Source organism: Eptatretus burgeri, chromosome 1 (assembly GCF_056783735.1).
Source record: "Eptatretus burgeri isolate ZD-2024b chromosome 1, Ebu_testis_v1, whole genome shotgun sequence".
Taxonomy (NCBI): Eukaryota; Metazoa; Chordata; class Myxini; order Myxiniformes; family Myxinidae; genus Eptatretus; species Eptatretus burgeri.
In genome coordinates this window covers 11600410-11614318 of record NC_140961.1, presented here as the reverse complement: position 1 = coordinate 11614318, position 13909 = coordinate 11600410, and the positions used below count along the sequence as shown (strand labels likewise).

The 13909-nt window shown below is 44.6% G+C and overlaps 1 protein-coding gene across 4 annotated transcripts in view; it reads right to left on the bottom strand.

Moving 5' to 3' along the window:
- LOC147033869 (zinc metalloproteinase-disintegrin-like ohagin) overlaps positions 1–13909 on the bottom strand; it is a 154431-nt gene that overhangs the window by 58707 nt on the left and 81815 nt on the right. For all 4 annotated transcript variants that reach the window (XM_085872054.1, XM_085872048.1, XM_085872050.1 and 1 more), the window contains exons 9-10: positions 8816–8985; positions 1434–1518 (exon numbers count right to left, since the gene is read on the bottom strand). In XM_085872054.1, coding sequence (XP_085728180.1) covers positions 1434–1518; positions 8816–8985 — 255 coding nt within the window. The remainder of the gene's footprint in view (positions 1–1433; positions 1519–8815; positions 8986–13909) is intronic.

Sequence of the window (13909 nt, the reverse complement as noted above, 5' to 3'; positions counted from 1 at the left end):
GAACAATTGATTTTAGGCAATCAACATAAATGTGTACATTATTGCAGAATAACTTTTTAACCCCCTGCCCCTTCTATCTCTGTCCCTCTCCCTCCTCCTCCTCCTCTTCCCTCATACACAGCATCATGGGTCTCACCCTTTCCCTCTCTCTCAACCCCCCTCTGTCCCCTCTTTGTTCGTTCCCTTGCTTATTGTTTCTAACTAACTGTTGCTCTGCTGCCCCAATATCAGCTCATTTACTCCGTTGCCTTGCTCTTCCAAGAGCCTCAATCTTGTCGAGCGAAATCTCTGTATCAGGATTGGAAGTGTGGACGCGATGATATAAAACCACAAGTTCTCCCACTTTGAGCAGACTACCAAGGTAGATCTTGCTTACTGACGCCACCTCGAGGGCCGAACGGCAGCGACACATGTATGAGAACATTACATGCTCAATTTTTGGCCCAGGTCTTTTGGGGTGGGGAGAGGGGTCGAGGGTGGGGAGGTGGGGGTTAGTAGGGGAGAGGGGTTCGTGGAGGTGATATCATCTGTGAACACGTGTTTCTCATTGACCTCCAATTGAGCTTGTCACACCTCCTTTGGGGCCTTATATCAAATAGAAACAATGATCACCGTTTTGAGACTATAGTAACTATGTGCCACACCGACCTTTTCCGCATGGACCTTGACAAACGGGTGTGTCTGCCATACACCACCACCATCATGCCTACTTGTAAAGGACACAGATAGGACAGTATGTTGCAGACAGATCCTGTTAGTCAGGAAGCCAATATTAATTTAGACCTGAAATTCAATGAAAGAAAAGATTAGTTGTGGTGTGGCTGTGGGGTGGTTGGGGGGTTAGGGGGGGTGGAGGTATTGAGTCCAAAGCATTATTTATTTATTTGAGCAGAAGGAATTTTTGATAACTTATTAACCATTCCATCTCCACCTCCTTTGTGCCACCACATGATTTTCTTCTTTTTAGACCACTCAAGCTGCATCACGTGGTGGCATCGACTTTCAAAGTGGCACCTGTGCTCAAATATTTCCATGTTTCTTCCCACACCACGGGGATAAACGTATGCGTGTTGTCGTGGAATACCGCCAAAAACAAAATGGAGTCACGTTCTTCATATTTCATAAAATATAGAGTGCAAGCACCTATTGTTGAAGACCCTTGAGTGTTTCAGTTCTGATACCATATAACACACGCATTGAAGACCATTATTCACCAACACAACCCCACTCCCCATGCCCTTCAATCCTTCCGGTCACTATATTTACTCCCCTCTCGCCCCAATCCCCTTCTACACTCCGCTACACTCAGCCGTTACCCCCATTCCTTTCGGTTAGTCAATTAATTTTCCCAAAAACATGTAACTAGCATCATCTTGCAAGATAATTTGATAATAAACAGCAAAGTAACGAAGTGAATTTGATTTTTTTTTTACCTGATTCACAGCTCCTGACTGCATGGTGGAACACATGGTGCCGATCGGAGCCAAACCCACGGTGGCTCCATCAAAGTCGATCCCCCTGGAAAATGCACAGAACAAGCTCAGACCGAGCCAAGGGAGATGCATCATGGCAGAAAGTGGAAGATTGTACATGATGACATCATCAACGCGTGCATTCTTCTCAAGAGCCGATGCTCAAAGATTCCCATCAGGAATTTGGAATAACGTGAAAATGATTTGATCGATGCGTTGAAGTCCAACAACAGGAATGTCCTTTTTGAAGAATTATTCATGATGTACAAATGTTTTAACTTATTAAATCTAATTATTATGCTCTGGTATTTGGCCAAAGATTGAGAAGTGTTGTTTGAAGCGAGTTCGTCATGTCCAAGATCCCAAATGGAGTCCCATGAAGTTGAAGCAAATTGGTGATTGTTACTCTATGAGTAGTTACGAGGCTGGTAGGATAGCCGAGAGGTATGCACACATGACTCTGACTGGTCTAGCCTGGGTTCGAATCTCTACCCAGCTATAAGCTACCACCCTGATGTTTCACATGCAGAGCGACGCAGCAATGTGCGTGCCATCCCCCGGATGGACGTTAAGCCGGGTGTCCCATCAGCTGGTATTAGATGGTGGAAATGAATGATCCCACGGTGTCCATGAAGAGTAGGTGAGTTAATCGCAGTCACCATGAACAAATTCCAAATTCCTGAATCTCAGTCAAATATCCTGCGGCACAGCAACCCGTCCAGGATTGTAATCCCGAACCAATGAAACTGCCTCGTCAGCCTCATGGACCTCATGGCACCAGGAGGATAAAACAGACAAATAAACTATCGTTATAGCACTCGTTAAAGTTATCTGTTGTAGTGATTTACGTTTAGAAACAAACATACGTACATAAATCGGAGGAGAGTATGGTGCTCATCAAGCATGAGAAACTCAATCAATCCTTCAATTGCATGAATTATTATTGAGAATTTTGCAAAAAATTATAGAATTATGTTACATTTATTCAAAATTATTAAAAAAAAAAGTAAACCGGAAAGGAAGTTGTCTTTACTTTTTGCAGGTAAATTATATTTGAGAAAGCTGAAAGTGTTTGTGATGTATAAAACATTTGTTGTAACAAGTTGGTATTTAACATTGATTTACGGCCCACAGGATGGCGATTACCGATTATAGGACTGCATACAACCCAAAAACCTTGAGCAGCTTTCACCCTTGTTTTGGGAAAGTTTCAAAAAAACTAATAGTAATTTAAAAAAAAGTTGCATTGTGGACGTTTCAGGGAGATGTGCATAAACATTACTTGTAAATACCTGGCAATTGTCGTGTGACGGGTAGAAAATATTTGGTTCAGTAATTTGGAAAACAAGTTAATATGGCAAACGGCTCAGAAATTGGGTGTTTTCAAATTTATTTTGCTTTGAAACTCACAAAGAGAAACAACATAACCTTTCTGAAACACACCCAATTCAAATAAAACTAGAAGGGCACTCGGTAGAGCGCAAACCTCCGCCACACAATGCCTGATCCACGAGAACATGTCGGGCCCAATACATTTTTGAAATATCATGCTATACAGTGCGAAATCGATTTTGGCTCAATCTCTCAATGGTGAAGAATTTCTTTAAAAATTAAATAATTCTCATATCCAGATCCGGATTTGTATCTTCACCAAAATTGAATCAATTCTTCCTTGTCACACACCCAACCTGTCCACAAAATTTCATCCGGATCCGTCAACAACTTTTTGAGATATCCTACACACAAACAAAGAAACAGACAAACAAGCAAACAGACAGAAAGTGGTGAAAACATAACCTCCTTCACCTTCGGTGGCGGAGGTAAAAACCAATTACTTTAGAAACAGCCGCGAGTACGAAGGGAAATGTGATCGCTCTTACGCTGCTGCGGGTTAAAGGTTAAAACCTGCTGTACCTACTTCTTGGCCGAGTACCTCTCGACGTCATACGTTCCAGGCATACCCGAGTACATCAAAACGACATTTTAATTAATTTGAAATTAATCAAGGCAATGGTTGGTCTCCTGCTGAGCTTGTTAAATCACGGGGTGAGTAGTCCCCACTCGTGCGCTGATACCACCATTTATAACACTGAGTCAAAGGCAGATGAATTCACTTACTAATTGAACGATTGTTCGAAACAGAATCTCTTTGTAACCCGGGGGACTCCCTGTACTGTATTTGGTATAAAACTTGCTTTTCACAAGACCATACAAGTATGAAATGCTTCATTTTATATCCGTTATAGCTTATCCAATGAGTATATGGTAGCTCATCATTTATCTATAATTCCAGCAATGTGTGTATGTGTCTGTGTCTGTGACCGCTGTTTCTCGACAACCACTGATCCGATCTAATTGAAACTTGCCAGGTATATTGTTGGGGACCTGAGGATGTGCCTTTTCAAGGTTTGATATTCATCGGACAAGTGGTTTCCAAGTTATGGCCATTTATTTACCAAACCAATGACAGGACACGTTGCTGCGTAGGCGTGGCCGTTGGGGAAGAGATCCTCAGCTGCGTTCCCCATTACGGGTTACAACGTACGGACTTCCGGATAGTGATGACTTACTGTATTCTAATAATTTCTCGATTTCTTATGCGCATTTATAGATAAACACAATGCCCCAATCCAGTCGTCATTTACGAGAGCAAAGGAACGGCCTGTGTGGTTGTTTGAAAGTTTTTTTTTTTGCACGTACGGCCACGGACGTACGGCCATGCACGTACAGCCACGCACGTACAGCCACGCACGTACAGCCACGCACGTACGACCACACACATACGGGCATGTGAGAGCGAAGGAACGGCCTGTGTGGTTGTTGTTTCTGGCACGCGGTTTGTTTGTTTTTTGCACGTACGGCCACGCACATACGGGCACGCGAGAGCGAAGGAACGGCCTGTGTGGTTGTTGTTTCTGGCACACGGTTTGAAAGTATTTTTTTTTTTTTTTTTGCACGTACGGCCACATACCAGTTTGTTTGAAAATGACAGGATGCTGTGCCATTCGACGCACCAATCGATTCGAATCATGGATTTAAAATGCATGGATTCACGGACACCCAATAACGTTATTTGTGGGCAAAGTACGGTATCCACTTCATGTGTGCACAATGCACTGGGACATCATCATTTACCACTTTGTAACCGGCATCAGCATTGATATCGGAATCACAAGGAATCACAAGGAATCGAGAGACAGGAGGAGGCTATTCAGCCCATCGTGCCTGCGCCACATCAACACAGACCAATCGATGTAAGCAAAGAAAATGCAAAATGTTTTTGTTTTTTTGTCGTTTTTTTCTTTCCAGGGGGAAGTGGGTGAAGGTGGTTCTTGGGTGTAAAACACCCAACATCAACCACACACCACCCCTTGATGAGACCCCCCCACCTCCCCTCAGACAACTCCACACACATGCCCGCAATCACCCATCCATGCTCAAGATACCTAAAAGTCCTGACAACATCCCTAAACTCCTCTGTCTCCATAACTTCCAGGTACCTATCTAATTCCAATTTAAACTTATCTACTGTTTCTGTTGCCACCACCATTCCAGGGAGACCATTCCATGGATTAACTACTCCATGCATCCATTGCGACCATACTCTGTGCAGAGCGTTGGTGCTGCCTAAGCAGTCTCCTTGGCTATTGGACACAATCCTGGATGGGTCGCCACTCCGACATAGGATACCAGCCAGCTGGCACTCATTTTGCTGACATCGGAAGGATGACAGGCAGAGTCAACCCCACCTGGTATTAATTCAACAGCCGAGAGGAATTTGAACTCAGGATCCAAGGATCCCAAGCCCACCACCCAAACCATTAAGCCAACACCAATAATGGGTGGGAGCATGTGGGGAGCAAGGCCACGATGACACAGATCAATCACATCAAAATTGGTGCGGTTAATTGGCATAATATTATATACAGCCCAAAAGTAGCGACAACAGAAAAATACTTTCAAACCCGATGATGTTTAGAGTCTCGACCTTTCAATTTGACACCAACACCTTTCGGATCATTAAACCTTCAGACCTTTCAGACCCCTTTAGATATTTTCCAACCGTTCACCTTTACACTTTTCATTTGCAACCAATGACCTTTCATACAATAGTAAATGATTCGTAAACTACATCCACCTGGATGGAGGGTAAACTGCTACCTAGATTCAGTACTCTCAGACCCCGCTATACCCCCGTATTCGCAGTTTATAAAATGTGACCTTTGACATTCACAGCCCTGTGCTTCCTATATTCATGGTTTTTATTCTTCACGGTTTCATGGTTTATCCCAGGTGTAATTGTGGATTTTTTTTTGCATTTTCATGTTTTTTTTTGTTTTTTTTGTGCGTTTTTGCATTTTTCTTGTTTTTTTTCATTGGATTTTCATTTTCACTCATGAATCATGAACCGCCGGGAACAAATTCCCCCCTTTTTCCATTCGCGGATTCGCTCTTCGTGGCATTTTCCAGGAACATATCCCCCGCGATTAGCAGGGTCCCGACAGTATATGAAACCGAAAAACATGGGTGGTGAAGCCTTGGTCTGGTTGAAACCTCAGTGGACCCACGTGAGTATGTCTACTAATTACATATTATTGGACCTTGACTACGTACATTAATTACGGACTATTGATACGTACCTTTTAGACCTTTCGACTCCTACCCTATTTAGATATTTTGACATCATGTCAGACATTCACACCTTTAGGACCCCTTAGACCATAAGACCTTCATATCCTTTCAACTATTTTGCTCTTATTCAATTCAGAGTGCACAGTTATGCTGCTGTACTGTGCGTGCACAAACATTTTCGTGATAAACTCGCACTTCGAATGTGTGAAGCCTCCTAGATGCAGCCAGGGCCGGCCCTAGATCAAATGATGCCCCACGAAAGGGGCATCTTCGGCACCCCCTTTCCAATTGTTCAACTTTTGAATACATTGCCAGGTAAGTTTCCGGTTTGGAATGATTTTCAATGTTTTTTTTTTTTTTCAACTGCCAGGTAAGTAGACAGAATAAAAGAAAATTTTTCACTCCTCTGCACATCCTTGGGGAGTGTATCATGGCCAAATTATAGGTCATGAGAGTACACCGAACTAATGATCTCTCTGTGCTGTCCCACTGACAAATGTGTCCTAACGTCTTGTTTGTGCCTCTATGGTGCTTTAAAAAAAATAACGTCTCGGTACCAGACTCAGTACCAAAAAGCAGAAAAGTACCAGACTTGGTGGTGTAATGGTTTGAGCAGCTGCTCTGTGTCTGGGAGGTCGGGGGGTTCAAACCCCAGCCGAATTATACGAAAGGCTTAAAAATTAAAAAAAAAATGTACATGCTGCTTCTTTGCCTGACCTTCAACTTTTGAAAGGATAAAGCACAGACAATCCCCATAGGATGGCATCCATGGGGAAGAGGAAATCCCTCCTTAGGAGTTGCCCTGCTGAGTGCGGTGAGAAATGCAGCACCATTGTTGGGATGTCGCTGGTACCCAGAATACCCCGGGAAGTGATGGCACTTCCCCCAAGCTCAATGACTGTGTTCGTCTCGCCCAACAGTCCTGTTTCGTGTCTCGTGTATTCATCTGTATGTCCATGTGTGTGAGATGTTCATGTGACAGCCAGTGTGACCACTCCTTGGCTTTTTTCACAAGATCTTGGCTATTCGTTGTTCACCTTGGCGTCTTGGTTTTCCATAGGTTTTCTTAGCGTATAGGTTTTCTATTTTCATCGCTTTTCCAAAACCTTGTCAATTCTTGGCTTTTTTCATTGGCTCACCTTGACATTTATGAAAATGAGGAGCGGTCACGCTGGTGGCAGCTTCACTACGGCCTTAGAGAGTATAAAAAAATAAAAAAATAAACCAATGTCACCCGCAGGGTGACCCGTATCTTGTCAAAAGGTGACCACGTGTGACTTCTTTAAGGTCACACTGAGGTGAACAGAGCTGCTATCCACGAGGAGCGACTTCTTGAGGAATATCTGCCTACGAGAGATTCCGATGAGAATCGTTCTACAGAGTAACCATGAAAAATATGCGTTTTCCTCATAACGTCACCAAATGACGTTATAATGTCTCAAGCTTGACATATCTAGAAAGCACTCATCGAGGTGTTCAATTTGAGGTACTACATGATATGGTTCCTAAAACTTGAAAATTTGACCTTGGGGTCAAATATGTTTGACCTTTGGCACTAACCATGAAGGTCAAGGCCAATCACCACTAAAAATTAATCAGCTGAGCGCCAGACCATGAGCTATATTCCCATGAAGTTTGAAGACGATCCGATCAAAATTACTCAAAAAATAAGGGTTTCGTCGACTCCCCTGATTTGTGACAAAGTGACCTTGACCTTTGACCTTGACCTTCAAAATTTTATGCGCTGAAAGGGACCTCTATAGGCCTCTGATATGCGAAGTTACAAAAATTTCCAATGATAACTGTGCTCTGCAGAGTGATTTATACGTGATTATAGACCAAAAAAAAAAAAAAAACATGAAGGTCAAGGCCAATCGCCACCAAAAATTAATCAGCTGAGCGTCAGACCATGAACTATATTCCCATGAAGTTTGAAGACGATCCGATCAAAATTACTCAAAAAATAAGGGTTTTGTCGACTCCCCTGATTTGCGACAAAGTGACCTTGTCCTTTGACCTTGACCTTCAAAATTTTGTGCACTGAAAGGGACCTCTGTAGGCCTCTGATATGCGAAGTTACAAAAATTTCTAATGATAACTGTGCTCTGCAGAATTTTTTATACGTGATTACAGACAAAAAAAAACAAAAACAAAAAAAAAAAACATACAAGCTGACTAACATATCTTGCAAAAACTTCGTTTTGGCAAGATAAAAATCAAACATTGTCAAACAACGAGCTGAAAACATCTCACAAGAGATTAAGTTTTGTAAATGTAGATTGCTCCAATTTCTCTTTTATTGAATGAGCTGAAAACACTGATTAGTAGCTACGTGTACACCTTTGGATGATGCTTTGTGTGTCGAAATTTATCAAAATTCCAAATACAATTAGATCAACCATGCATGGAATAATCAGTAGGTTATACACACAGTACGTGTGCAAAAAGGGAAAAATGGTCAGATCTCCCTCCTACCCCAATAAACCCAACAGCCCTGTTCCTCCCCCATTATGTCCAATCTCTCCTTTGTTCTTGCCCAAAGCTTCTGTTAACCTACATTCCATTTCCTCCCATCCCCACCTGCCTCGGTTTCAACATCAACACTGATGACTTAATTCCTGGGCTGACATCATTTGTTTATACCAAATGGCCCAACCAGTCAGCTGCACTTTCATGCAAGGAGGGTAAAAGAAAGAGGCGGACATACGTACGTAATAAGTTGCGCATTGCTGTGTCGTTTCCGAAGCAGAAGGTTTTTTGAACGCCAGGATAGGAATTGATGCAACGTAGTCTCGGGATTACTGGAAACCGAAATCTTGTCATGGTCTGTCCATATTTCCAATCCGACCAAAGCGATGCGCGTTTTCAGAGGTCTGTAAAGCTGAGAGACGAAAGAAGAAAAACATTTGGAAAGGTTTCTTTGTTGAAGATCTCATGAAATACATTTACTATGTGGAGGCTTTGGCAGTGCACCAATGACTGTTATTGATGCACGAGCAGCTTCAACCTGCAACACAGTCGAGGGCAGTCATTATAGTCGGTAGAGATCTCCACCGGGAATGACGATGCACCACCACCCAAAAGGGACACAGTGTCATGACAGCATGGATATTCACAGGTTAATTGCAGTAGGAGTCATCTGTTTTTTTCAGTAATGTACAAGGGATGTGGGGAGGGTTTGCTGGAGGTTTGTGGGTATGCGTCACAATCGTACATATCTAATGTGTTAACAATTTATTTGTACGATTTTCTCTGAATTTGAAAACACATTTTCGGGATATTTTAATGAAGTGTCGGTTATTTGACTTGACTTAAACTCCGGAATGTTTTTCAATACAAGACCTAGGCTCATGGAAGAGCAAAATGATTGAGGTTCAAAAAAATCAAAGCAACAAACCAACAGGGGCAGAATGAGGTAACGGTTGGACACGATGAGCATGCAAATGAATTAAATAAGAGGAAAAGTGGAGGGAGAGGAGGGAACGAAACACAGAAAAAAAAAACATGTCAGAGGGTTGGAGGAGGAAGGATTCATGGGGTATAAAATATCATGAGTAGGGATGGGGGGGAGGGGTGACATGAGATGGTGGTGCACCATCTGAATATTGTGCATGTGGATGGATAGATGACATGACATTGTGGTGGACGGCCTGAATATCATGAGCAGGGATGGAGGGATGACATGACAGGAGATGGTGGAGCACGGCTAGAGTATTGTGAGTCTGGATGGAGGGATAACAACACATGATGTGAGATCGTGGTGCCTCACATCAATATTGTGGGTATGGGTGGGGAATGACATCAGATGGTGTTGCACTGCCTGAATATCATCAATATGGATGGGGATATCACAGAGATGGATGGGGGGATGACATGAGATGGGATGGTGGTACACTGCCTGAATACTGTGGATATAGATAGGGAGATGACAGGAGATGGTGGTCAGGTCAGGTAAAGTATGGGAGCATGCACCGGAGCAGCGTGTCACTGCATCCACTTTCCGCCGGTATTCCAGGGGCCTCTGTATGGCCATCCCCCAGGTAGATGCCTGACCCATCACCATCAACCTGCTGCAACTATGAGGCAAATGGTCAGCTCATTGGCCTCCTCCACTCACGAGGCTCCCTCACTGAGAGAATCTGGTGAGCAGGATCAGCGTCAAGAAAACCAGCCACATCTCCATACAGCCACAGCTGACACTCACAGATGATGCAGGTTACAAATCTCATTTGAGTCTCTCTCAGCAGCAGCTCGTTGGACACAAAGTCCGACCAGGGATAGCCAAGGATTCTCCAAAGAGATCTCGTACCAAAGGAATTTATTCTCTGTCTTAGATTGCTGGTCAGAGTCCAAGTCTCACATTCATAGAGCAAGACTGGAAGCACCAAGGACCTGAAGACTCAGACTTTCATCATCCTGCACAGGTGCCCACAGCAGCACGCCCCATGATCCAGTGGATCCATGACCCCCCAGGCCCAAGGCAGACATCTATTGACCTCTGGCTCTGGCTCACAGTTTGGCATTAATATCACTGCCAAGGTAAGTGAATCGCTCTGTGACCTCAACATCATCACAAACAGGTACAGACAAGATAGCAGCATCCAAGATGTCATTGAAAGCCTGGACCTTAGTTTTGACCAAGGAAACCCATATTCCCAATGGCTCTGACTCGTCATTCAGCACCTCGAGGGCCTGGAAAGGATTTCCTGAGTATCCGGAAAGATGACTGCATCATCTGCAAACTAAAGGTCAGAGATCTTGACATTCCCAAATGATGCACCGCAGCTTGATCTCTCCGACATCCTCCCCAGAATCCACTCCACACAAGCACTGAAAAGTGTGGGGGCCAGAACACACCCCTGATATACTCTAATAACAACTGGAAATAAGTCGGAGATGGTATCACTGCATTTCATAGCACTCTCAGCACCAGTGTATAGTTCAGACATCAGATTGATCAGTTTTGGTGACACCCCGTGAAGACCAAGAATCCTCCAGAGAATATCCCGATTGAATGAATCAAATGCTTTGCAAAGATCAACATCGGCTGTAAGCAGCCCCTGCCAAAACTCTTATCTGTGTCCTGTGAGAACCCGAAGGGCAAGGATACGGTCAATCGTTGACCTCTTTGGTGTAAAGCCTGACTACTCTGGGCGCTGGTGCTCAAGCAGATGGTGGCGAACCCTATTAAGAATTATCCGAGCAAAGACCTTGCCTGGAACCGAGAGTAGTGTCACCCCTCGGTAGTTGTTGCAGTCTTGGTGATCACCCTTCCCTTTCCAGAGAGGGACAACAAGGCCCCTTTTCCAGTCAGTTGGGATGATGCCTGTGTTCCAGGCAGAGCAGAACTGCATGCAATGACATGAGTACAGCATTTCCACCAGCCTTGAGAAGTTCAGCATGGATGCCACAGATCCCAAGACCTTCACTCCACTTCAAATGGTTCACCGCAGTCTGTGTTTCCCTAAACGAAGGTGGATCACAGTTGATTGGAGGGTCAGTAAAAGGGATAGTAACACCCCAGCATCCAACTTGGCAGCTGGTGGATCAATCTGGTACAGCCACTCAAAGTAACTGGCACAGCGAGCCTTCACTTTGGACTCCTATGTCAAGAGCCTACCACCCTCCACTCTCAACGCAGTACACCGAGGGACGGACTTGGATGAACGCAGTGTGTCAATTCCCCTGTAAGCAGGAAGAGAATCACTTGACCCTAGGTGAAGCTCTACCCCCTCACAGATCCCTCGTACGAAGGCCTTCTTGTCCACCCTCAGCACACGCACAGTTTTATGCCTCAACTCCCTGAACATCTCAGCTCTGCCATTAGGCCTGGCCCTGTGACTCTGTTCAATGGTATCCAGTGTGTTTTGGGAGACAAAATTCTTCTTCGCCCTTTGGTGAGTACTAAGACATCCACCGGCACCGTCAAGGATGGTGGTATTAAAGGCACTTCACAACTCTTCAGGATTCCCCAAAGCACCCAGACCCCCCAAATCCCCACTCAGCCTGTTCACAAACTCCTCAGCAATCCTCTCATCCTTTTGCTTGCCAACATCCAGCCTGGACTGGGATGGTACCATTCTCCCGGATTTGAGCTGCAACTTCTGAGTTGCTAACACAAGCCTGTGGTCCGTATTGAGGAACTGAGCACTCCGATAGACCCTGCAGTTCTGAATCATCTGTCAGCAACCATCAAGGAACACATGGTCAATTTCCTTTGCCACACCACCAGCGTTGGAATACCAAGTCCAACGATGAGCCTGTGAGCGCTGAAACCATGAACCAGCTTCCCTAAGTCTATGATTTCTTGCAACGTCAAGGAACTTATTGCTATTCTGGTTCATAGTTCCAGACCCATGGGGACCAACACACACCTCATAACCATCCCTATCAGTTCCAGTCGATGCATTGAAATCCCCCAAGACGAGAAAAGTATTTCACCTGGGACACTGATCAACCACAGACTTGAGCGTGGCGTCGAATGTGTCCCTCATGGTGAGATCACTCCCCTCAGTCGGAGCATATACAGAGACCAGGGAAATGACACCCAAGAAGTGATGAATCCTCTGTCTCATAATACGCTCATTGACTGGTTTGACCTCAATTACCATTGGAGTTAGCTTATTGGACACAGCTACAGCAACTCCTTGGGCATGGTTACCACCAGAGTGGCCAGACCAATAGTAGGTGTAACCACCCGCCATGATCTTGCCACTATCCGGTCTCCGAACCTCAGAGTGCTGCAAAACCGATGGTCAAACACTTGAGCTTAAATGATAAAGGAGACATGTGATCATCTTTCATTCGGGATGGACATTCCAGGCACCCACCCGTAGGAGACCGCCATCTGGTGGACAACACCTCAGCAACACCCTGACCCACACCACTGCAATCTGACCCGGGAAGGTTACCCCGTGGTTTTCCTATCATCAAGAAGTGGGGGTCCCGAAGGCTTTGCTCCAATCCCGTCATCCGGTGAGTTGCCCTGCGAAGGGAAGCTGCACATGAGGTACTCCCACGGAGTGGGTTTTCAGATTTCTTTGTGTTTTTCTTGTGTTTTGTGGAGTGAAGTGTTTTACGGTGACCGGAGTGCAAATCCTGCCACCAACCTCCTCAAAAAAAGTAACCCAACTGCAGGAGGACGTCCGCAGACACAGTTGGGCATGAGATATGGATGGCTGTTGGCGCACAAGGAGCTCCTCCGCCCTTTGACAGGTTTTGTTTTTAATCCTTCTGGGTGTCCATATCCTGCACCATCCTCACCAGGAAACCTGGTGGGGGAGATGGCTTAGTTGCCGACAACCCGACCATCAACAGGTTAGTACAGGTTTATGTGGCACTTGTAGCAAGTCACAGATCTAATCTGGCATGACCTGACATTAAATCAACCAATGGTGGAACATCGTGGACATCGATTGGGGGGGGGGGGGAAATGACATGAGATGGTGGTGCACCTCCTTAACATCACAGCTATGGATTGGGATGACAAGAAATGGTGGTGCACTGCCTGTTGAAGCTCTGGTGGGAAGATTGTGATTAAACATCCTCAGGAATGCAATACCACAATGGGACTGGAGAGAGTAGGTGTGCAATAACCCTGGATTTTGGGATGTCACTTTTAGAGATTGATTTGCATCACATAACTAAGTTATTTTTTTTCTGTTGGAGTGATACTCTAAATCATTGCCTTTCAGTTTCCAGTCATCAAATGAAATATCTCACAAAAAATTCAACACCTGATGAGTTTTACAAAACATTTTCGAATAAATCGAGATCAAGGTCCTGTGAAAATGATGTACAAGCTG